The sequence below is a fragment of the Trachemys scripta genome, chromosome 7 (assembly GCF_013100865.1).
Source record: "Trachemys scripta elegans isolate TJP31775 chromosome 7, CAS_Tse_1.0, whole genome shotgun sequence".
NCBI lineage: Eukaryota > Metazoa > Chordata > Testudines > Emydidae > Trachemys > Trachemys scripta.
The window spans coordinates 125,437,917-125,463,951 of NC_048304.1; the positions used below are offsets into that span (position 1 = coordinate 125,437,917).

General features: G+C 47.8%; 1 protein-coding gene across 2 annotated transcripts in view; it reads right to left on the reverse strand.

The window, feature by feature from the left end:
- Positions 1 to 26,035, reverse strand: part of ARHGAP19 (Rho GTPase activating protein 19) — a 71,850-nt gene that overhangs the window by 40,660 nt on the left and 5,155 nt on the right. The window contains exon 1 of one of the 2 annotated variants that reach the window (XM_034776609.1): positions 3,828 to 3,906. The exons of the other annotated variant lie outside the window; for it this stretch is intronic. Within the exon in view, the coding sequence (XP_034632500.1) occupies positions 3,828 to 3,856 (29 nt within the window). The 5' untranslated portion in view covers positions 3,857 to 3,906. Of the gene's footprint in view, positions 1 to 3,827; positions 3,907 to 26,035 lie in introns of those variants that run through there. 2 annotated transcript variants of the gene reach the window in all.

Consider the following 26,035-nt stretch of genomic DNA (forward strand, 5'->3'; position numbering starts at 1 on the left):
GCCTCGCGCGCTCACTTCTGACCTCCAGAATACTTTGCTGGGCCAGGCTGCTCAGGTGAGCGGGAGGTGGAAAGGCAGCAACAACCAAACCCAGACAAGGCTGCCAAGACCTTGGTGGCAGAGGTGGCTGGAACTGCTTGCACACGGACTGTGGCGTATGCATGCCCCATGAGCAAAGGGTGGACCTGGTGTCTTTCAGCCCATGGAGTCTCATATCTGTCTGGTCAGAAAAGAGACCATTCCCATCGAATGGGAGGTCTTGCATGGAGGTCTGCATCTCCTGGGAGACTCCGGTGGTCTGAAGCCAGGAGCTGCACCTCATTACCACTGCGGACGCTACCACCCTGGCTGCCGAGTCCGCCGCATCCCACGCCATCTGGAAGGAGCACCTGGCCATCGCGGTGCCCTCCTCCACCAGAGTATCAAACTCTTAAGAGTGGGTACTGCCTCCTCTGCCTCCGGGCACGCCTCTCGCACCGAGCTTGGTGCCATCGGTGCCATCACCTGCTGCTCCGAGGTGGAGGCAGACAAGCGGAGCGGAGGGGCATTGCCATGACCGGCACTCCCAACATGTTCCAACAAGGCCACTGACCGGGCTGCTACTGCGCCGATGCGGCCTCGGGCGCCCATTTACGCCGTTGGGGTCTAGGTGAGGGGCTAACTCTCCCTTCTGTGCCAGAGGAACTGCCTTTCAAAGACCACGGTGGGGCTGTGAATGCCTGGGTCTGTTTAGAGACCACTGTCATTGGAGCCTGGTGCCCAGAGCGAGGGGACCAATGTCAGAGCTAGGGGGACTGGAGATGGAATGGAGAGTGCTTCCACGTCGTAGGCGACTGGGATCAACGTTGAGAGGGCAACTGGCAGGAGGGTGACTGGTACCGGTAGCAAGGAGACGGGCGCCTCCCTCTATGCAGTCCACATCAAGATGACGGGGACCGATCGTGGTGCCGGTGACCAAGGGCGAGCCCCAGACAATCTGGGCAGTGGCTCCAGTTACCTGCGGCGCGGAGGTGGAGAGCAAGTCATTGTCTCAGGGGATCGGCGGCACTCCACCGCTCCCTGAGGAGCTTTAGCAGCTGGCTCTTGGGGAGCCTTTGCCAAAACCTGCGGCACTTGCTGTTTCGGCGGTGCGGGAGCACGCCAGGACATTGTTGTCGGCAGGAGTGTTGGTCCGATATCATTCACAAGAGTTGGAGGAGAACCTTTCATGGGGATAACGGCTCTGACGGGAGAAGGCCGACTGCGTGGCTGCGAGGTAGCTGGGAGGCCCGAGGTGGATCCTTTGCCCAATGAAACCTGGCTCTTCTTTCCTGGCGCCGGGGAGCCATGCTTCCTCACCTTCTTTTTAGGCACAGTGCTGGGCAGAGGTCGGTGCTGGCAGTGCACTTCGCACCGAAGCCGAGGTGCTCGGCAAATCCTGCCGGGATGGCTTGGCAGCCAGACGGAGGGTGGACTCTGAGGACAGCCCATATTTGAATATCCTGCTCCTTCTGTGTGCGGAGCTGAAAGTTCTTACAGATACAGCACTTGTCTTTCGTGTGTGCCTCCTCCAAGCACTTGAGACAGCTGCTGTGGGGGTCACTCACAGGCATAGACCTGTTACAGTCTGCGTAGGGCTTAAACCTGGGAGACTGAGGCATGCTCCCTCCGGGGCAAAGTCCCCACTGGGACTCTACTACCAACTATGAACATGCAACAGCTACTGAACACTAACTACTAAAGAATTAACTATTTACAAGGCCCAAAGGCACGAAGTCCGAAGACGAAAACTGCTAGCCCTTGTTAAGCAAGGAAAGGCGCTCTGACTAACCACCATGGGCGGTAAGAAAGAACTGAGAGGGTGTAGGGCTGGCGGGCCTGATATACTGGCGCATGAGCATGGCACTCAAAGGGTCGTCACAGCAGGCCCTATGAATACCACTAGAGGCAAAAGTCTCCGATGACCGCGCACACCTAGAATGGAATCGACATGAGCAAGCACTCGAAGGAGGACTGGTGTCATAACTAGGATACGTGACCAGAATAAGTGACAAGAGAACTTGGGACTTAAGACTCCACAGTGGAAAACACTTGCTGGAATCACTGTAAACCACGGACTTGCAGCCAGCATTCTGCAATTTGTGCTGAGTGAGAATCCCAACAGAAACCCTCTCTGCTGTCACTACTACACAGGTGTGATGGGGGCTATTTTGAGAGAATAGTGGAGACTGAAAGGATGCAAGGCAGATGAGACTGGCAGAATCATCTCAGTAACAAGCTGTGAGAGGTTCACAGCTGCATTCTGTAGGGTAGCCTACGCAGCATGCTACTGATTCCAGTATCACTTGATAGGTGCAACAAACGGCTGAGAGACCCAAGGACTTAAGACCAAGATGGAGCAATTCAGTACCAACTGCCAAAGACACCTGCTGATTGAGCTCCCCATACTCACAATGTTACAAGGGTTTAAAAACCTCACACAAGTGCCAATTCTTCCCAACAATGTGGAGCCAGAGCTCTGTCCTGAAATCCGTAACAACCCACTTTGATCCAACACAAGTCCTCCTGCTGACTGTGAAGAGTTACAAAGGGATCTCACAAAACTAGGTGACTGGGCAACAAAACGGCAGAGGAAATTCAATGTTGAGAAATGCAAAGTAATGCACATTGGAAAACACAATCCCAACTATACATACGAAATGGTGGGCTCTAAATTATCTGTTCCCACTTGAGAAAGATCTTGGAATCATCATGGATTGTTCTCTGAAAACATCTACTCCATGTGCAGCGGCAGTCAAAAAAGCTAAGAGAATGGTAGGAACCATTAGGAAAAAGATAGATAATAAGACAGAAAATGTCATAATGCCACTATATAAATCCACGGTATGCCCACATCTTGAATACTGCATGCAGTTCTGGTCGCCCCATCTCAAAAAATATATTAGAATTGGAAAAAGTACAGAAAAAGGTAACAAAAATGATCAGGGTATGGAACAGCTTCCATAGGAGGAGAGATTAAAAAGATTGGGACTGTTAAGTTTGGAAAAGAGACGACTGAGGGGGGATATGATAGTGGTCTATAAAATCATGAATGAGGTGGAGAAAAAAAAAGTATTATTTACCCCTTCACATAACACATGAACTGGGAATCAACCAATGAAATTAATAGGCAGCAGGTTTAAAAACAAACATAAGGAAGTACTTCTTCACATAACACACAGTCAACCTGAGGAACTCATTACCAAGGGATGTTAAAGACCAAAAGGGTAAGTGGGTTCAAAAAAGAATTAGATAAGTTAATGGAGGATAGATCCATCAATTGCTATTAGCCAAGACGGTCAGGGATGCAAACCCACGCTCTGGGTTTCCTTAAATCTATGGCTATCAGAAGATGGGACTGGATGACAGGGGATAGATAATTCAAATGTCCTGTTTTGTTCATTCCCTCTGAAGTGTCTGGCACTAGCAACCGTTGGAAGACAGGATGTTGTGCTAACTGGACCATTGATCTGACCCAGTCCGGCCATCCTTATGAGGTGGTTTATTATTTAGACCCAGCTATCCTGCCTGCAATGATCCTTGCTCTGTTATTCACTCACTAGCAGTTTTTGTTCCCCACACAGTAGATATGCAAATACTTTCTAACAGCTACATCAAGCCGCACAAACTATCTGCTCCCTCCACTGCTAATTACGTCTCTAGATTCGCAGAGAGAAAACCCACTGCACTAAAATCAAATCTCTCCAACCTAGAACCATCGACAGGATCACCAGGCATATTCCAGAGGTTAGTTTCAGTAAATTCAATAATGCCTAAAGCAAAAACAGATAGAAAACCAAATCTCTTACATGAATGCTGAGAGCTTTTGGAGAGGCATTGGGAAGCAAAGACACTGAGAAAAGAACTTGCTCCTTGTTTCCAACAACAAAGACACCCGCCTGCCCCAGCACAGCCTATGCAAATTCCACGCATGCTACAAGACACAAGGGCGCATTATTTGGTCTGAAGGGCCCCCTTGGCACACACTGGGCATCAGCCGTCATGCAGAGACAAAAGTGAAAAGAAAAGCTGGACAAACTGATTATGTCACTTCCCAAAGGTCAGTGTAGCCAGAGTCTCATGGCAAACAATTCTATCTGCACGGAAATTAGGGATATGAATTAGGGATACTTTGGGCTTAAGTAATGTAACTAACAGGAACCTACCAAATGGTCCCCAGTTTAACCCATCTATACGACAAGTGAAGCCATGTCATTAGGTCCCCTGTCTGGGTTGAAGCATGGTTCCATTTTGTAGTGATTACAGAGCCGTCACCATGTCTCTCAATCATGCTAAAGCCATATCCTTGGACCAGTGATGGACAACCTGCGGGCCGCATGCGGCCCGTGAGGTAATCTGCAGGTGGAGCACGAGACAATTTGTTTACATTGACCGTCCGCAGGCACGGCCGCTCGCAACTCCAAGTGGCCGCGGTTCGCCACTTACAAATGTAGATTTGTTTTGTTTTGTTACAGAACTGCTCTCAAAAACATAACAATGTAAAACTTTAGAGCCTACAAATCTACTCAGTCCTACTTCTTGTTCAGCCAATCGCTAAGACAAACAAGTTTGCTTACATTTACGTGAGATAATGCTGCCTTCTTATTTACAATGTCACCAGAGGGTGAGATCAGGCATTTGCATGGCACTTTTGTAGCTGGCATTGCAAGGTATTTATGTGCCAAATACGCTAAACATGTGCAATGGGGGAGTTGCCAAATACGCTAAACATGTGCAATGGGGGAGTTGCGTTGTATGTAAGAGAGGAGTATGACTGCTCAGAGCTCCGGTATGATACTGCAGAAAAACCTGAGAGTCTCTGGATAAAGTTGAGAAGTGGGAGCAACAAGGGTGATGTCGTGGTTGGAGTCTGCTATAGACCACCAGACCAGGGGGATGAGGTGGACGAGGCTTTCTTCTGGCAACTAGCAGAAATTGCTAGATCACAGGCCCTGGTTCTCATGGGAGACTTTAATCACCCTGATATCTGCTGGGAGAGCAATACAGCGGTGCACAGGCAATCCAGGAAATTTTTGGAAAGTGTAGGGGACAATTTCCTGGTGCAAGTGCTGGAGGAACCAACTAGGGGCAAAGCTTTTCTTGACCTGCTGCTCACAAACAGGGAAGAACTAGTAGGGGAAGCAAAAGTGGATGGGAACCTGGGAGGCAGTGACCATGAGATGGTCGAGTTCAGGATCCTGACACAAGGAAGAAAGGAGAGCAGCAGAATACGGACCCTGGACTTCAGAAAAGCAGACTTTGACTCCCTCAGGGAACAGATGGGCAGGATCCCCTGGGAAAACAACATGAAGGGCAAAGGGGTCCAGGAGAGCTGGCTGTATTTTAAAGAATCCTTATTGAGGTTGCAGGAACAAACCATCCCGATGTGTAGAAAGAATAGTAAATATGGCAGGCGACCAGCTTGGCTAAACAGTGAAATCCTTGCTGATCTTAAATGCAAAAAAGAGGCTTATAAGAAGTGGAAGATTGGACAAATGACCAGGGAGGAGTATAAAAATATTGCTCAGGCGTGCAGGAGTGAAATCAGGAAGACCAAATCACACTTGGAGTTGCAGTTAGCAAGAGATGTTAAGAGTAACAAGAAGGGTTTCTTCAGGTATGTTAGCAACAAGAAGAAAATCAAGGAAAGTGTGGGCCCCTTACTGAATGAGGGAGGCAACCTAGTGACAGAGGATGTGGAAAAAGCTAATGTACTCAATGATTTTTTTGCCTCTGTCTTCACGCACAAGGTCAGCTCCCAGATTGCTGCACTGGGCAGTACAGCATGGGGAGAAGGTGACCAGCCCTCTGTGGAGAAAGAAGTGGTTCGGGACTATTTAGAAAAACTGGACGTGCACAAGTCCATGGGGCCGGATGCGCTGCATCCGAGGGTGCTAAAAGAGTTGGCGGGTGAGATTGCAGAGCCATTAGCCATTATTTTTGAAAACTCATGGCGATCGGGGGAGGTCCCAGATGACTGGAAAAAGGCTAATGTAGTGCCCATCTTTAAAAAAGGGAAGAAGGAGGATCCGGGGAACTACAGGCCAGTCAGCCTCACCTCAGTCCCTGGAAAAATCATGGAGCAGGTCCTCAAGGAATCAATTATGAAACATTTAGAGGAGAGGAAAGTGATCAGGAACAGTCAGCATGGATTCACGAAGGGGAAGTCGTGCCTGACTAACCTAATTGCCTTCTATGATGAGATAACTGGCTCTGTGGATGAGGGGAAAGCAGTGGATGTGTTATTTCTTGACTTTAGCAAAGCTTTTGATACGGTCTCCCACAGTATTCTTGCCACCAAGTTAAAGAAGTATGGGCTGGATGAATGGACTGTAAGGTGGATAGAAAGCTGGCTAGATCGTCGGGCTCAACGGGTAGTGATCAATGGCTCCATGTCTAGTTGGCAGCCGGTTTCAAGTGGAGTGCCCCAAGGGTCGGTCCTGGGGCCGGTTTTGTTTAATATCTTTATTAATGATCTGGAGGATGGTGTGGACTGCACTCTCAGCAAGTTTGCAGATGACACTAAACTAGGAGGCGTGGTAGATACACTAGAGGGTAGGGATCGGATACAGAGGGACCTAGACAAATTAGAGGATTGGGCAGAAAAAAACCTGATGAGGTTCAACAAGGACAAGTGCAGAGTCTTGCACTTAGGACGGAAGAATCCCATGCACTGCTACAGACTAGGGACCGAATGGCTAGGTAGCAGTTCTGCTGAAAAGGACCTAGGGGTCACAGTGGACGAGAAGCTGGATATGAGTCAACAGTGTGCTCTTGTTGCCAAGAAGGCTAACGGCATTTTGGGCTGTATAAGTAGGGGCATTGCCAGCAGATCGAGGAACGTGATCGTTCCCCTTTATTCGACATTGGTGAGGCCTCATCTGGAATACTGTGTCCAGTTTTGGTCCCCACACTACAAGAAGGATGTGGAAAAATTGGAAAGAGTCCAGCGGAGGGCAACAAAAATGATTAGGGGTCTGGAGCACATGACTTATGAGGAGAGGCTGAGAGAACTGGGATTGTTTAGTCTCCAGAAGAGAAGAATGAGGGGGGATTTGATAGCAGCCTTCAACTACCTGAAGGGGGGTTCCAAAGAGGATGGAGCTCGGCTGTTCTCAGTGGTGGCAGATGACAGAACAAGGAGCAATGGTCTCAAGTTGCAGTGGGGGAGGTCCAGGTTGGATATCAGGAAAAACTATTTCACTAGGAGGGTGGTGAAACACTGGAATGCGTTACCTAGGGAGGTGGTAGAGTCTCCTTCCTTGGAGGTTTTTAAGGCCCGGCTTGACAAAGCCCTGGCTGGGATGATTTAGCTGGGAATTGGTCCTGCTTTGAGCAGGGGGTTGGACTAGATGACCTCTTGAGGTCCCTTCCAACTCTGATATTCTATGATTCTATGAACATTCAGTAGGCCCCTTCATGCTTCGGCCACCATTCCAGAGGACATGCTTCCATGCTGACGACGCATGTTAACTCTGTTAATTCAATATTAATAATGTTAATGAATTAGAGTAATTTCTAATGTCTCCATAATAAATGGATTTAGGGAAGCCCTAATGAACTTTCTTAAATACAGGAGACACATTTAGGTACCAAAGGATGTGAAATACATCATCTTCTAGTCATTCCACTACAGGTTCTTCCATTTTTTTTTGTCCCTCTTCCCCACGTCCCGAAATCTGGTATGAAACCTGTCTGACCCTGGAACTTTGTCTCCGGACATTCTCGTTCCTTGATTCTTGTTCTGGCACAATCTCAGTTTTCTGAGATATTTCTTCTTCCTCCCTGAAGAAAAATATGCCTTTGTGGCGTCTGTGTCCCCATCTTCCTTTGTGAGGACCCAGGCAAAGAATCCATTACATTTTTCTATTTAGTATTGTCTGCGTCTCTCTCAACCCTTGATATCTCCTAGTGACTTCACCGTTTCCTTCATTAGCCTTTGTCTTCTATGTTCTAAACATTTCTAATTTATTATTACATGTGGAGTCTTTCTTCCATTTTCTGCCTAATTGTGTCAAACTTTAACCCTTTTACTGCTGAATGTTATGGCATTCCCACTGTGCAATGACTCTGATGGAACCTTGGCACTTCATTAAGAACCTAGGTAGGAGGTACACAGCATAGCACTGGAGATGAACTTTTCCCCATCTGCCAGGTACATCAGATAGCACTCAAGTGGTTAACTTCCTTCTGGCCTTCCAGCATCCCAGTTTTTACCCCTCTCCTAGCCAGGAGGGTCTGTGCTCCATGCCTTCCATCACTGCTTGCAAATGGTTCCTCTCACTCAATTCCTGATTTACCCATGTTGACGTTCTGCTCTGGCTTTACATTGTCTGGGCTTGCTTCTAACTTCACAAACACAGATTTTACACTCATGTAACTTCATTAAGTCAATAGCACTTCAATAGCACTTACTTCTCGTGTATCCCATTATAATGGCAATGCTCAGTCGCACATCCCATCTCTTTCCTGGAGACATTATCCCATTTGTTTGCTTCCCAAACTTTCTTTCCACAAACTCAGTAACCATAGTTTAGGTCTCACTTTAGTCCTGATCTTCAAAGACCTCCATAGGATTGACTCAGGGATCAACTCACCCTGCATGATTGTGACCTCTGAAAACAGCTGCTCTCCACTGAAATAATGGAACCGTTAACCCCTAGAGTGAGACTTGTGTGCCTGATAGCTTTTTCTGCAACTTGTCCATAATTGTGGGACTCACTCCCAGGAGGTGCTGGGCTCACCATGAATCTTCTGAGCAAAATTAGAGCCTACTGCTTTGTCCAAGCTTTCTCCATAACAACAAAACCACCTCCCAACCAAACATTAAAACCTGGGGTAATTAGGGGGAGGAGAGTAGGAAAGGAGAACAAGCCATTTGTTCCTGTATTGTGTACTTTGAGATGATGTAAGGCACTCAGATACCATGGTGATGAGTGGTCTATAAAAGCAGAGATGAAAGAAATCCTAATTGCAAACAAGGCAGAAAATAGAAACAACATGTCTGAGCAAATGCCTGTCTCCCCTTTGCTGCTGTTCTGTGAACTGTGTGTAGGTGGGGCACATCCAGTCGCCCTGTTTACCCTGGGTATAGCAGGCAGGAGCACTGGGCTTTGTCTGAAGGTTACACACTCTGCGGTGTTGCAGATTAACAGGCTTATTGTGTGCAATGCCTGTGGGGGCTTTATTTCTGTGCAGAAATGGGGTCCTGCTTTACATTTGCATTTTTATTAGCAATAACGATACCCAGGCATCTGTGTGTGCGAGGAAGGGTCACTAATAAAGTGACCTTTATAAATTAAAAGGCCCATTGAAGTGCAGGAATAGGAAATTGGAGGCGGTTTCCAGCTGTGCCAGTCAGAGATGGACAGGCATCCAGGGAAACATGGAACGGGGAGCAGAAAATGGAAGAACTGCAGATGGGTTCATAGGAATAGGTAATAAGTTATTGCAAGGGTGTTTTGGGAAGGCCTGTGATGAGGTGTGCAAACCCCACACTGGACAAAGGGTTAAGGAGCTGCTCTGGGCTCAGCCAGCCCTGCCCCACCTGCAAGAGATGCTCAGGGAGCCGAGCAGCACAGCTCAGCTGGGGATAGGTCTGGGAAGAGAGCCCACCTGCAACTCGCAGCCCTTGAGATACCCCCTGGGAGGGAGGCATTTCCTTCTCTCTCTCTCTCACATTGACTCCCTTTGTTTGTGTTAATTCCCCTTGTGTTGTTTATGGACAATGCCAGATCACTAGGCCAGGCGCCACACGAGTGCAAACCACCACCTATGCCAAAAGCCCAACTGGCCGCTATGAAAGCTGGCACTAGGGGAGTGCACTGGCAAAGTCCAAGGCAATGGTGGGCAACCTGTGGCCCATGGGCCACACGCAGCCCGTCAGGGTAATCCGCTGGCGGGGCCCAAGACAGTTTGTTTACATTGATCATCCGCAGGCACAGCTTCTATGATTCTATAGAGCAGGGTGGCCAACCTGTGGCTCCGGAGCCACATGCGGCTCTTCAGAAGTTAATATGCGGCTCCTTGTCTAGGCACCGACTCGGGGGCTGGAGCTACAGGCGCCAACTGTCCAATGTGCCAGGGGGTGCTCACTGCTCAACCCCCTGGCTCTGCCACAGGCCCGGACCCCACTCCACCCCTTCCTGCCCCTCAGCCTGCCATGCCCTCGCTCTTCCCCCTCCAGAACCTCCTGCACACAATGAAACAGCTGATCGGGAGGGAAGGGGAGGCGCTGATTGGCGGGGCTCCCGGTGGGCGTGAGGCGCTGGGGGGAAGTTGATAGGGGGGTTGCTGATGTATTTCTGTAGCTCTTTAGCAATGTACATTGGTAGATTCTGGCTCCTTCTCCAGCTCAGGTTGGCCACCCCTGCTATAGAATATCTTCTTTTTCTATATACACATTTAAAATATAAATATTTAGTAATGTTTACATAGATAATATTTATAAGTTCCTTGGGACAGGGACAAGCTTTCTGTTGTGTGTCCCAGATGCCTTGCACAATGGGGTGCCAATCCCCGACTTGTATTTCTAGAGTCTACCACAATATAAAAAAAATCATAATGGAAAATGCTTCCTTGCCCTGCTTTCCTCACATTTATTTAGGATACTCTAATTTCAAAGATAAAATGTTGTACAGGCTTCAGATTTCCCCAATAACTCATCTTAGCCAATACCCAAAAGTTTACAAAGTCCCAGAATTTAGAATAGTCCAGTTATTGCTATAATCGGTCATAATCAAATTGAGTTTCATCAGTTAAAGCAAACAGACCTGACAAGCATCATCGACCACACTCTGCTGTGGATCTAGAGACGTAAAGAAAAGTGCCCTTATTTGGGAAAGTCAAATTGTCTGTTGCTTTAATCTGCTCGTTAACGACAGCAACGCGGGGTATCAACTAACATTGCAATGGCAAGACTGGTTACGGCTGACATGGCATTTTCACTGACCTCCGCTATTCAGGTGCTTAGAACTTTCCGAAAGAAATTTACATTTTAGAGTGAAGTTGCTCAGGTTTGGTCTGAGCCCAGAAGTTACTTAGTTCTTGAAAAAGGTTACTAAAAGTCCATTTGCCCCCAGAGGGAAAAGGCAGCTGCTTTACATCAATAAAGTCTAAGGAAAAGGGCAAAACAGGAACATGGGAGGGAACTGCATAGTGCACTGTACGGCTCCTCCAGCCAGACTGAACCGTGAATAATCTGTTTAATGCTTAAACTCTCCCTTTCGATGTAACCTGATGTAGTTCACACAGCACATGCATGTGCTATAATCAGATAATTAAAAACCTGATTGTAATGTAGCCGTGCGATGGGGCAAAGATAATGCTACTAGGGGAACCTTAACTCTGACTCCCTGGATCAGGGGTCGGCAACATTTGGCACGCGGCTCGCCAGGGTAAGCATCCTGGTGGGCCGGGCCAGTTTATTTACCTGCTGATGCAGCAGGTTTGGCCGATCGTGGCCCCCACTCGCCGCGGTTCGCCGTCCCAGGCCAATGGGGGTGGCGAGAAGCAGCACAGGCGAGGGATGTGCTGGCCACGGCTTCCCGCCGCCCCCATTGGCCCGGGACGGCGAACCGCGGCCAGTGGGGGGCCGCGATCGGCCGAACCTGCCGCGTCAGCAGGTAAATAAACTGGCCCGACCTGCTAGGGTGCTTACCCTGGCGAGCCGCGTGCCAAACGTTGCCAACCCCTGCCCTAGATTGCTGTGCAATGAAAGTCTCACCCTTCATACCACAGTGGTGCAACATTTTGCATTTAAAAATGAAAAACAACAGCATCAATTTCCTCAGCTTTCAGGGCTGCACAATCTTTGTAACTGGCTCTAATTAACACCCTTACAGAGGCAGAGCTGGGAAGCAGGCTTGGGCCCAATCCTGCTTTCACAGACATCCATCCAAACTGGCTCTTTCCAGGGAACAGTAGCATTCACTCCCTCTCATTATCTAATTCAGGGGTCTCCAAAGTGGGTGCGCAAGAGGATCCTTGGGGGTGCACAGCAGGAGGAGCGCTTTTTTTGCTTCATCACTTAGGGCGGGAGTTCGAACGGCCTTCTTTTTTTTGCTTTGGCAAAAATGGTATAGCCGGCGCGGCAGGGAGTGCGTGCTCCATTTTTTTTTACTGATGGAGGTGCGCGATCAAAAAAGTTTGGAGACCACTGGTCTAATTGAATGGCAAGTAGCCAAGCAAGCTCAAAATGATGTGGAGACACACTGCCTCCTTCAGAAGGGAGGGGCAGGCAGCCGGAGCACAGGGATATGCACCACATACACCAGGGCACATAAGAACCCTGGCTGTTTGCATCAGTCACAGGATTTAATCTCTCACCTTAGAGAGGCCATTCCTCGGATGAACAGGATTTCCATAGCTTCGATGCTGCAACCTCTACGAATAATTCAAGTTGTGAGTTTTTAAAGAAAAGATGGTTTGTTCTAGCACTCCCGGGGTGTGACTGCACTTGTGGTGGCACATCGAGTCCAGACACTGCGTGCCCAACAAGCACAGGTATAAAGAGCAGGGTAGACAGCGAGGCACAGCTTAGGCAAGTAGAGTGCGCTACATGTCTGAACCCACAGGATAAGTTTATGGAGGGGATGGTACGATGGGATAGCTTAATTTTGGCAATTAATTGATCTTTGACTATTAGCGGTAAATATGCCCAATGGCCTGTGATGGGATGTTGGATGGGGTGGGATCTGAGTTACTACAGAGAATTCTTTCCTGGGTGTCTGGTTGGTGAGTCCTGCCCACATGCTCAGGGTTTAGCTCAGATGTAGGCAACCTATGGCACGCGTGCCAAAGGCGGCACGCAAGCTGATTTTCAGTGGCACTCACACTGCCCGGGTCCTGGCCACCGGTCCGGGGGCTCTGCATTTTAATTTTAAATGAAGCTTCTTAAACATTTTAAAAATCTAATTTACTTTACATACAACAATAGTTTAGTTATATATTATAGACTTATAGAAAGAGACCTTCTAAAAACATTAAAATGGATTACTGGCACGCAAAACCTTAAATCAGAGTGAATAAATGAAGACTCGGCACACCACTTCTGAAAGGTTGCTGATCCCTGGTTTAGCTGATCCCCATATTTGGGGTCGGGAAGGAATTTTCCTCCAGGGCAGATTGGCAGAGGCCCTGGGGTTTTTCGCCTTCCTCTGCAGCGTGGGGCACGGGTCACTTGCTGGAGGATTCTCTGCACCTTGAGGTCTTTAAACCACAAGTTGAGGACTTCAGTAGCTCAGACATAGGTCAGGGGTTTGTTACAGGAGTGGGTGGGTGAGATTCTGTGGCCTGCGTTGTGCAGAAGGTCAGACTAGAAGATTATAATGGTCCCGTCTGACCTTAAAGTCTATGAATCTATGAGTCTATACCCTACCCAGCTTTCTACACATCCAAGCAGCACCTCCCTCATCTACACTGCTATTTTTAGTAATGGGGTGGTCCGCTACCAGAGCCTTTCCTTGCTGCAGGGACAGGCTCCAGCAGCGATGCAGACATAGCCTTTGAAAGAAAACGGTGACTGCTCACAGCTCCCCCTTCAGGCTCAGAGCTTGTCTGCAAGAGAAAGCGTTTCCAATACAATATTGTATGTTTTTCTGCTATAACTATCCCGAAACTACACCTCCACCACTTCGTTTATGCTGGTTTAAGCAACTTCTCATGTGAATAACTGCATCCACACCGTTCTGCACTGCTTCTGAAATAGCCAGTCAGATATCCCATGGTGTAATGTTCTAGCGCTAGACTCTATGCATTCTGGGATTTTTCTTGCAGCGTATTGCGAGATACCAACCAGAACCTACAGGAATTCTGGCACTCAAACTCCCATGATTCTTTTCTTAGTACCCCATATTTCATCTGGTTTTAGTAGGCCAGCACCATTTTCAAACTTGTCAGACAGCATGTAGGAAGCACTGCTGAGCACTGCAATCCTGACAGGCATTAATATAAACAGGATGCTCCCAATGTATTGGCGGTCATGCAGCCAGATGGCTTTGAATGAGCTAGGAGACAGCCATTGCATAACGTTGCGCAGATATTGCTGGAGGAGAAGAAACCGAGTAGTTACTTCTGCATGACATTGTCCTAGAGCAGCTTCACTCCACCTTTGTGTTTGGCCACCCAGCACCAACTGGTGGGACAGGACATTGCTACAGAACTGGAATGACCACCAATGGGGCAGAACTTGAGGATTTGGAATGCTATTGTCCTTGAAATCTGGGCAGAGCTCACGCCAGAGCTGAGGCCGCAGAACACCAACGTGCCAGTTCCCATCAGTATGGAGAAGTGTGTGGCCTTCATTCTCTGGATGTTAACACACACGCACAAACACATACACACACACCCCAATTGCTATTGATCAGTAGGCTAAACAGTTTTGAGTTGGTAGATCAACTGCTGGGGCTGCTGCACAGAGGTTTGCACTGGTGCTAAGAGGGTGCTGCCACCTTAGTTACAAAGCTGAGAAATCCACAGGAGTTGATGGATTTATAGGGTTAGGGTTCCCAGATTATGTAGGGGCTATTGATAGGACCCACATGCCTGTAATTTCCTACCCCCTCAAAAAAGACCAAATACACCATATCAGGCCTCAGCATTCACCAACAGAAAGGGGTATTTCTCTAATGGTGCAGACAGACTGATCACCATGACAGCTCGATGGCTAGTTGGCAGCCGATATCAAGCAGAGTGATCCAGGGGGTCGGTCCTGGGGCTGGTTTTGTTATAGACTCCGACTTTAAGGTCAGAAGGGACCATTATGATCATCTAGTCTGACCTCCTGCACAACGCAGGCCACAGAATCTCACCCACCCACTCCTGTAACAAACCCCTATGTCTGAGTTACTGAAGTCCTCAAATCGTGGTTTAAAGACCTCAAGGTGCAGAGAATCCTCCAGCAAGTGACCCGTGCCCCACACTGCAGAGGAAGGTGAAAAACCCCCAGGGCCTCTGCCAATCTGCCCTGGAGGAAAATTCCTTCCCGACCCCAAATATGGCGATCAGCTGAACCCCGAGCATGTGGGCAAGACTCACCAGCCAGCATCCAGGAAAGAATTCTCTGTAGTAACTCGGATCCCACCCCATCTAACATCCCATCACGGACCATTGGGCAGATTTCCCTGCCAATAATCAAAGATCAATTAATTGCCAAAATTAAGCTATTCCATCATATCATCCCCTCCATAAACTTATCAAGCTTAGGGCTGGTCCACACTTAGTCCGGACTTCGGACTAAGGTACGCAAATTCAGCTACGTTAATAACGTAGCTGAATTCGAAGTACCTTACTCCGGACTTACCGCGGTCCAGACGCGGCCGGAAGTCTCCCCCCCGTCGACGCCGCGTACTCCTCTCGGCGAGCTGGAGTACCGGCGCCGATTGTGAGCACTTCCGGGATCGATCCGGGATCGATTTATCGCGTCTTAACCAGACGCGATAAATCAATCCCAGAACATCGATGGCGTGCCTCCGGACCAGCCGGTAAGTGAAGACTAGGCCTTAGTCTTGAAGCCAGATATGTCTTTTGTCCCCACTGCTCCCCTTGGAAGGCTGTTCCAGAACTTCACTCCTCTGACGATTAGAAACCTTCGTCTAATTTCAAGCCTAAACTTCCTAATATCCAGTTTATATCCATTTGTTCTTGTGTCCACATTGGTACTAAGCTTAAATAATTCTTCTCCCTCCCTGATATTTATCCCTCTGATATATTTATAAAGAACAATCATATCTCCCCTCAGCCTTCTTTTGGTTAGGCTAAACAAGCCAAGCTCTTTGAGTCTCCTTTCATAAGACAGGTTTTCCATTCCTCGGATCATCCTAGTAGCCCTTCTCTGCACCTGTTCCAGTTTGAATTCATCCTTCTTAAACATGGGAGACCAGAACTGTACATGGTATTCCAGAGGAGGTCTCACCAGTGCCTTGTATAACGGTACTAACACCTCCTTATCTTTACTAGAAATACCTCACCTGATGCATCCCAAGACCGCATTAGCGTTTTTAACGGCCATATCACATTGGCGGCTCAGTCATCCTGTGATCAACCAATACTCCGAGGTCCTTCTCCCCCTCTGTTACTTCCAACTGATGTGTCCCCAATTTATAACCAAAATTCTTGTTATTAATCCCTAAATGCATGACCTTGCACTTTCCACTATTAAATTTCATCCTATTACTATTACTCCAGTTTACAAGGTCATGATCTGGATGATGGGATGGATTGCACCCTCAGCAAGTTCACAGATGACACTAAACTGGGGGGAGAGGTAGATACACAGGAGGGTAGGGATAGGGTCCAGAGTGACCTAGACAAATTGGAGGATTGGGCCAAAAGAAATCTGATGAGGTTCAACACGGAAAAGTGCAGAGTCCTGCACTTAGGACGGAAGAATCCCATGCACTGCTACAGGCTGGGGACCGACTGGCTAAGCAGCAGTTATGCAGAAAAGGACCTAAGGATTAATGTGGATGAGAAGCTGGATATGACTCAGCAGTGTGCCCTTGTTGCCAAGAAGGCTAACAGCATATTGGTTTGCATTAGTAGGAGCATTGCCAGCAGATTGAGGGAAGTGATTATTCCCCTCTATTCGGCACTGGTGAGGCCACATCAGGAGTAACGCGTCCAGTTTTGGGTCCCCCACTACAGAAAGGATCTGGACAAATTGGAGAGCCCAGCGGAGGGAAACAAAAATTAAGGGTCTGGGGCACATGACTTATGAGGAGAGGCTGAGGGAACTAGGCTTATTTAGTCTGCAGAAGAGTGAGGGGGGATTTGATAAGCAGCCTTCAACTAACTGAAGTGGGGTTCCAAAGGGGATGGAGCTTGGCTGTTCTCAATGGAGACAGATGATAGAACAAGCAGCAATGGTCTCAAGTTGCAATGGAGGTGGTCTAGGTTGAATATTAGGAAAAAAAAAAAAAAAAAACCACTTTCACTAGGAGGGTGGTGAAGCACTGGAATAGGTTACCTAGAGAGGTGGTGGAATCTCCATCCTTAGAGGTTTTTAAGGCCCAGCTTGACAAAGCCCTTGCTGGGGTGATTTAGTTGGGGTTGGATTAGATGACCTCCTGAGGTCTATTCCAACCCTAATCTTCTATGATTCTATGAACTTCACCAATAATAAAGTGGGGTGGTCTGGAAAGGTCCATGGTACCAGGATCTTTATGAAAAATGGAACTTTGGTGGTGACAGAGATGTGCTTCCTCCAATCATTGTGGCAGACCCAGCTTACCCTCTGCTCCCCTGGCTGATAAAGATTTTTAGTGGACACTTTGCTAGGAGAAAGGAGCTGTTTGACTCTCCCCTAAGCAGCTGCAGAATGACAATGGAGAGTGCATTTGGAAGACTGAAGGGAAGATGGAGGTCCCGGATATCAAGGGCAGAGGGCATCTGAGAAATACCTGCCTTGTCTTATAAGTGCTATGATTTGCACAACCTCTGTGAGAGCCTCCGTGAGGACAGGGGAGCAGAAGGACTTGTGGAATTTTGTGAAAGCCAGAGAAGCTGCCTCTGCAAAATCCCCTAACTAGTCAGGGAAGTGCTGTACTCCCACTCTGAGACCAGGGTGTAGGGAAGGGAAATGAATGTAATGTAACCAAGGACATTAACATGCTTTGTGTAATGATGGTAGGAGGAGTGGATGTTCTTAGGTAGAGCAGGACCTCCTCGAATTTCTTTTCAGCCAAGTTGTAATAAAAACCCTGTATTGACATTGCAAAAGTTAAAACCCATAGAAAAGGGGCAGACCTGCCCAAAGTGCTGAGAATACATCTTTGCACCAATAGGGGCACAAACACACATACATGGCCTTGTACTGCTCTCCGTGCCTTGGGGGGGGGGGGGCGAGGGGTGTGGAATTCAGGGAGAGGGGAGTCCCAGTGTCCTTGACAGGCTGCAGAGAGCAATCATGTTCTCTAGTAGGTTGGTCTGGTCTGTATCACATTCGGCGTGTTTTCATGAATGTCCCTTGGTCCAGCCATGCAGTCCTTTGCTCCCTGACCTCCTCTCCTTCTGAGCCAGGAACATGAAAGCTTCCCTCCACTCTTGTCTTGCTGGTATGCAGAAACTAGGCAGGCACATGTCCTCTCTCTCCCCCCTTGGACTTTTGCCAGGCATTCAGAGATTGAGAACACTCCTCTCTACCAGGGCTGTGGTGTGTCAGGTGCCAGGAGAACAAACAATACAAGCTGTTGTCCCAGTAGTGTTTCCATGCCAACAGTGATAAAACGTCACTCCCCTGCACCCCAATTTTGGAATTCCCTTCCCTATGCTCTTCCCAGTCTGGGACATGCTTGGAGATGGTATGAGGTTTTCCACCTTATTTTCCCCCTTCCCCAGGACCTCTGTACCATTGCTAAGTAGGGAGAGAGCAGCAGGTTGGTAATTGCATGGGTACCTCTGCAGGCTAGTCTTACATTGGATTATGTTACTCTGAGGCATGTCCCCAAGAGTCGGAGAAGGATGCTGTTTGTTGTTTAAAAACAAACAAAAACAAATGGACAAACCAGGAAGCTGCTGCTTCATCTTGTGTAGAAATGAAAGGAAACCACTGCCTATATAGGAAGCCCGAAAAAGGCCACATTATCTAATTAATTATATGCATTACCATACCAACTAGGAGCCTTAGCCCCAGCCAGGACCCCATTGTGCAAGGCACTGTACAAACAGGGGAAAATTCAGTATATTTGCCGTAAATTCTCATTTATACCTGCTGATTAGCACCAAGACTTCTGCAATGATTGCTCTGAACCCATTTGGCCACAAAGGGACTAACAGTGCTGTGCATTGTAACAAACAAAGGAAGATGGTCATGTCCTTATCTAGTCACAAATGCCGCATCTCTGCTTATGAAACGTCTCATTTGGGCAATTACGAAATGCCTATCTAACCAATTTAGATCATTCCACTGTATGTTTGAAGACGCCAGGTAGCTAAAAGTTCAGAGCAATGATCAAACTGTGATGCAGAGTATGTTTTCTATTGCTATTTCTCTTTCTAAAAATAGCCAGCCGTGCTTTTTTTTTTATTATTATTAAATAGAACCCACTGCAGTTCTGCCATCTGGAGTAGGGGAGGATCTGCTGGGAGGGGGAGGGAGGCTCAAGCAGCACAGGAAGGGGATTCGGGGCCAGCACAGTTGTTCCATGGTTGGTGGAGTCAATATTTCAGGGAAATGATCTTTGTGCATAAACTTGTCAATGCAGACACTGTTCTGAATCATTAGCAGGCGAGTGACAAAAGCCCAATGAGCAGAGAACCAGGGCCATGTTTCCATCCTCTCACATCTCAATATGCTGCCCTGGCAACAGGTGATGAGGAATCACCTCCAAAGGTGGAGGAGGAGAAGCCATGTACCCTCAAGGCTGGGAAGATCACAGACACCACTCCCACGAGGAAACATAAGGTAGTGGTGGTTGGAGACTCTTCTGAGGGGGACAGAGGCACCTATTGGTCACCCTGACATGGCATCCCGGAAGGTACGCTTCCTGCCAGGGGCCTGTATCAGACATTGTGGAGGGACTGTCAATGATCTGGCCCTCTGACTACTACCCCACGCTACTCATCCATGTGGGCACTAATGATACTGCGAGGTGTGACCCTCAGCAGATCAGAAGTGACTACAGGGCTCTGGGAGTACAGGTGAAGGAGTTCGGAGCGCAGATGGTCTTCTCTTCTATCCTTCCGGTCAAGGGTAGGGGCCCAGGCAGAGACAGAGTCATCCTGGAGGTGAATGCCTATCTGTGAAGATGGTGTCTCCAGGAGGGCTTCGGCTTCCTTAACCATGGGATGCTGTTATGGGGAGATATGGGGTCCACCTATCGAGGAAGGGGAAGAGCATATTTGGATACAGACTTGCTAACCTCGTGAGGAGGGCTTTAAAGTAGGTTTGAAGGGGGCAGGTGACCAAAGCCCACTGCTAAGTCCAGAACATGGAGACCTGGGAGAAGGTTTGCAATTTGGGGGGGGGAGCATGGGCTGTTACAGCAGGGATAAAGGAGAGAAGACAGAACTCGGGGGGAAATCAAATCAGTATCTTAGATGTCTGTATACTAATGCAAGAAGTATGGGGAATAAGCAAGAAGAACACAAAATGCCAATAAATAAACACAACTATGACATAGTTGGCATGACAGAGACTTGGTGGGATAATTCACTTGGCTGGGATATTGGGATAGAAGGCTACAGTTCGCTCAGGAAGGACAGCCAGGGAAAAAAGGGAGGAGGTGTTGCCTTAGATATTAAAAACGTATACACGGACTGAGGTTGAGATGGAAATAAGAGACAGATTTGTTAAAACTCTCTGGGTAAAGATAAAAGGGGTAAAAAACAAGGGTGATGTCATGGTAGGGGTCTACTACAGACCACCTAACCAGGAAGAAGAGGTTGGGAGGTTTGTTTTTTGTTTTTTTAAAAACTAACAAAATCATCCAAAGCGCAAGACTTGGTGGTGATGGGGGACTTCAACTCCCCAGACATCTGTTGGGAAAATAACAACAGGGCACAGATTCTCCAGCAAGTTCTTGGAATGTATTGGAGACAATTTTTTATTTTAGAAGGTGAAGAAAGCTACTGGGGGGAGGCTGTTCTAGATCTGATTTTGACAAATAGGGAGGAACTGGTTGAGAATTTGAAAGTGGAAAGCAGCTTGGGAGAAAGTGATCATGAAATGGTAAAGTTCATGATTCTAAGGAATGGTAGGAGGGAGAACCGCACAATAAAGTCAATGGATTTCAAGGCGGCAGACATTAGCAAACTCAGGGAGTTGGTAGATCAGATCCCATGGGAAGCAAGTCTAAGGGGAAAAAACGATAGAAGTCAGTTGGCAGTTTTTCAGAGAGACATTATTAAGGGCACAAGAGCAAACTATCCCACTGCGTAGGAAAGATAGGAAGTATGGCAAGAGACCACCCTGGCTTAACCAGGAGATCTTCAATGATCTAAAACTCAAAAAAAGAGTCCTACAGAAAGTGGAAACTAGGTCAAATTACAAAGAATGAATATAAACAAATAACACAAGTATGTAGGGACAAAATTGGAAAGGCCAAGGCACAAAACAAGATCAAACTAGCTAGAGACATAAAAGGTAACGAGAAAACATCCTACGAATACATTAGAAGCAAGAGGAAGACCAAGGACAGGGTAGGACTGTTCCTCAATGAAAAACAGTAACAGAAAACATGGAAATGGCAGAGGTGCTTAAAGACTTCTTTGTTTCAGTTTTCAACAAGAAGGTCGGTGGCGATTGGACATCTAACATAGTGAATGCCGGTGAAAATGAGGTAGGATCAGAAGAGGCTAAAATAGGGAAAGAACAAGTTAAAAATTACTTGGACAAATTAGATGTCTTCACGTCACCAGCGCCTGATGAAATGCATCCTAGAATACTCAAGGAGCTGACCGAGGAGATATCTGAGCCTTTGGCAATTATCTTTGAAAAGTCCTGGAGGACGGGAGAGATTCCAAAAGACTGGAAAAGGGAAAATCTAGTGCCCATCTACAAAAAAGGTAATAAATCCAACCCAGGGAATTACAGACCCGTCAGCCTAACTTCTGTACCCAGAAAGATAATGGAGCAAATATTTAAGCAATCAATTTGCCAACAAGCTAATAAAGTGATAAGAACAAAATCATGTCAAACCAACCTGATAGCTTTCTTTGACGGGTAACAAGCCTTGTGGATGGGGGGAAGTAGTAGACAAAGTTACTTAAATCCTCCTAGACAGTCAGTGCCCAGTTGATTGTAACGCAACAAGAAATCTTTACTGGTTGAGGTTCCCTTCACAGTAGTGTGCAGCTGGCTCTCCACCTGGGTCTCAGGGACCATCGCTGGGAGGGTCTCTGGCTCAGGTGTGCTAAAAATATCGTAACTCTGGGGAAATTTCTTCACAGGGTCTGTGGTCGGTTCTAAACAACCACAATATAGCAGGATTCTGCAGTGACCTCCTGGCAAAAATCCAATCCAGCTCTGACTATGCATGTGTAGCGGGAGCATAACTGATGGGCTCGGTTTTGGTCCCTATTTTTTTCATAGTTCTGCTTGAGCTTTGGTTTCAGTGGGCATGGGGGTGCGTCCCAGGAGTGCCCCTTTTCCCCACATTTGTTCCAATAGCCACTTGTAGATATTCACACCCTGGTAAGGGCTGTTAAGATGGGAGTTGACATGCTCCTCTCCCCAGAGAGCAAAGACACCCAGGACCTCCAGATAGGAGCACACAGAAGTACAGGCATGGCTGCTGTAATGGATTCCAGGTATGTGAACTTACCAAAGGGTAGAATCACAAAGGGGCATACCTGGCCATATGCCAGCATTTAAAGAGAGACACATAAGGTAGGTAAGGTAATATCTTTTATTGGCCCAACTCCTGTTGGTGGAAAGTACAAACTTCAGAACCTAAAAGTCTGTACCTTCAACCAAACACCAACAGAAGTTGGTCCAATAAAAGATATTACCTTACCTATCTTGTATCTCTCATTTCTTGAGATCAATGTGGCTTCAACACCACTGCAAACAGCATTTAAATAGGAAGGTGACATCCAGACAAGAGACCCCTGGAGCAGTGGAGGGCACACAGGTAAACAGACAGGCCAGTCTAGGTATCAGTAGTAGAGTGGGATAGTAGTAAGAGGACTGCTTGAAGCGATGTAGTTAATTCTAAATGGGGATGCATCCACATGAACCATATACAGAATATATACTCATTCCACACTAATGTTATGCTGCTTGCAAAGAGGATGAAAGCAGGATAAGACAAGAGATAAAATCAAAAAAGAACTTGTATGGACACAAGGCAGTTGATGTCAGGGGGGAAAAAAAGCTGTCCTCAGAATCTGGAAATTGGTGGGGGTTCCCCCACCCTGAAACATGTATTTCCTGACTGAGCCACGACTAGAGGGATGCATCAGAGTTCTCTTCCATGCACTCAACCAAGCCCAGGGAGCACTGACAGAGATTTCTGCACTACCATTAATCCCCTCAGCACTTTTACAAAGTAAGTTACACACATTAAATCAAACATGTTAAAAAAGTTCCAGACAGAAGTGAGTCTAAGGAGGGCCATCCTCAAAGGGCCTTTCACCCTAAAGCACACAAGCGAGCCCATAATCCAGCTGTCCCCTGCAGGGTACCAACCCCACCCGCAAAGCAGAATAATGGCAGGATCAAATCTGAGCTCTGGCAAACCCGGGGGAGAAGCCAGGTCCGGAGCCACTCAGAACTTCCTGCCTCAGAGGATCACAGCTGCCATGTCATTACACAGGGAGAGAGGGGAGGTCTTGCTGGGAAGCCAAAGGCAAACACATTAAAACATCTCTTGGGAGACGGCTGACAGCCAATTACACCTGTGCTGTGCTCTGCTCTTCTCTTAGCGAGCGGCTTGCCTCATTCTGCCCGAACTGCAGTTTCGGAATGGTGTGAGGAGGAAGCCCCCTATGTAGTGCATACTGCTCTCATCCAAGCAGGAAGTGGGAAAGGCCAGGAGTAGTGGAGTGAGGGCTCTGCATCAGGAAGAGAAGGATGCAACTTTCTTGCCAAGTGCAGATAATAAAATAACGTCATCATGACAAAAGCTGCAACCTACATCGGCTGAGGATCCTGTCAGGCTAAGCGCCTTTGACACAAACAGTTGTGGAAACCCATCACATGGAGGGGCTGCCACAACCTCCATCTTTCTCCCAGTTACTTCCCCCCCCACGGATTCCTACAGACAGCCTGGATTCCGGAGAACAGAACACTATGGAACACAGATGGTGCCTGGTGAACAGTTTCGGCGAGTTTGGTCCAGTTCTGCCATTTAACCAGGATGTGTGCTTGCTGGCTCTATGCAAGGGCATCACAGAAAGGACAATGCCTGAAAGCAACAGAATGGGAGTGACGCAAGCAAAGGGACCCATCTCCAGAAGTCAAAGTCCCAGAGCCAGGGGGCAGAGAAGGAACCAAATGAGAATAGGTTCTAAAGTAACTAAGAGAAAACTGCCTGAACCCGCTAAAATAAATAAATAATACAGGGCTATTTGCTAAGGAGGGAGAAGCGTCTGACACCCAGCTACAGCCAGGAATGGAGCAATGCAGGCCAAATGTGTCACATCACCAAGACTTGGGGGACTTCAGGGTGACTGCTACTTAAAACGTCAAAGAGCCATTTCAGTGCTACCCTGTCCTCCCCCCATTTGTTTTCCCCCACTGGTTATATGCTTAGATCAGCTGTCCCTAAAAACTGCTGCTGCCCCTTACTCATCTGTGTCCCCACAGCAGGGGCTGTAGCTCAGGGGGATGAAGGGGGGGAGAAAGAAGAGGAGGAACAGGGGTAAAGTGGCCAAGGCTCCCGGCCACAACCAGGGGCCGAAGCTGGAGCAGGAGTGGGAGCGGAGCCGCAGCCAGGCAGCGCCCAGGTGCGGCTCCACTCCCTGCTTTGCCCCCCAGCATTAGTCCCAGGCCAATAGAGCCATGACCAGGAGCAGAACCGCACCAAGGCCAGGACTAGGGATGCAGCTGGGGGCAGGACCAGAGCAGAGCAGGGAGGGCTTCGTGGCGCTCCCTCCCTGCCTCTGGGCAGGGTTGCCTGGGCTCCACTGCACTCCCCAGACATTCCTCCATACCCCCCCAGAGGATGCACCCCACACTTTGGGGACCCTCTGGTTTAGACTGTAAGCTTTTGGGGCAGAGGCCTGTTATTTCCTGCACACATAGTGCCCAGCCCAATGAGGATTCAATTCCTGATTGGCACCTCTGGACACCCCCCCCCCACTTCAAAGACATGAACAACATGGGGTGACATTTTACACACGAACACGATCACTGAACAAGGATAAGTGATCTAGGCTGGTAAATGGAGGCACCTAGATGCTGCTTTGGATTGTGTGGGCAAGTAATGCTCCCCCACCCCCTCTTGTGAGCAGACAATGTAGTGGAGTGTAGAAGAACAAGGATCCTGCTGTCCAAGCCCAACAAAGCCCTGGATAAGAACAGGAGGGGGTGTTAGATGCCATCATATAATTAACTGCAGAAAGAACCCTGCTGGGGTTTGGCTCTGGAGGGTTGCCCAACAGGACAGGAATGTGTTGTGGGGTTTTTTTGAAGTAAATCTGTCTCCATACTAGATTTTAAGTAAGTGTCACTGCCCAGGGTGGGGGGCGAGCGATATCAAGATTGCCCTCAGAGAAGGCATTTTCAGAGAGACAAGATGCACTGAACCGGGAGCTCTGCCACAAGCTTCCAGCAGACCCACATGCCACTCACCTAAACGCCCCTTGCCTCAGTTTTCCCTTCAAATAGGGATAGCAATTGTACTTCCCTCCTTTGGCTTGGCTGTTTATAGACTACGAGCTCTCTGGGACGGGGCGGTCTCCTAGTAAGCATTTGTACAGAGGGTTAGTGTAGCTGTATTGACTCAGGATATTAGAAAGACCATTAGAAAGGTGGGTGAATGAATGAGTCTTATTGCAGTGGTTCTCAGCCTTTCCAGACTACTGTACCCATATGAGGAGTCTGATTTGTCCTGTGTACCCAAAGTGTCACCTCACTTAAAAACTACTTGCTTACAATCTCAGACACTAAAACACAAAAGTGGCACAGCACACTATTACTGAACGGATGATTCTCATTTTTACCACACAGTTATACAATAAATTGTATGGAATATAAACACTGTACTTACATTTCAGTACATAGAACAGTATAAACAAGATATTGTCAGTATGAAATGTTAGTTTGTACTGACTTTGCTAGTGTTTTATGTAGCCTGTTGTAAAACTAGGCAGATATCTAGATAAGTTGATGTACCCCTTGGAAGACCTCTCTGGACTCCTGGTTAAGAACCATTGTTTTATTAGGTTTCAGAATAGCAGCCGTGTTAGTCTGTATCCGCAAAAAGAACAGGAGTACTTGTGGCACCTTAGAGACTAACAAATTTATTAGAGCATAAGCTTTCGTGGACTACAGCCCACTTCTTCGGATGCATATAGAGTGGAACATATATTGGGGAGATATATATACACACATACAGAGAGCATAAACAGGTGG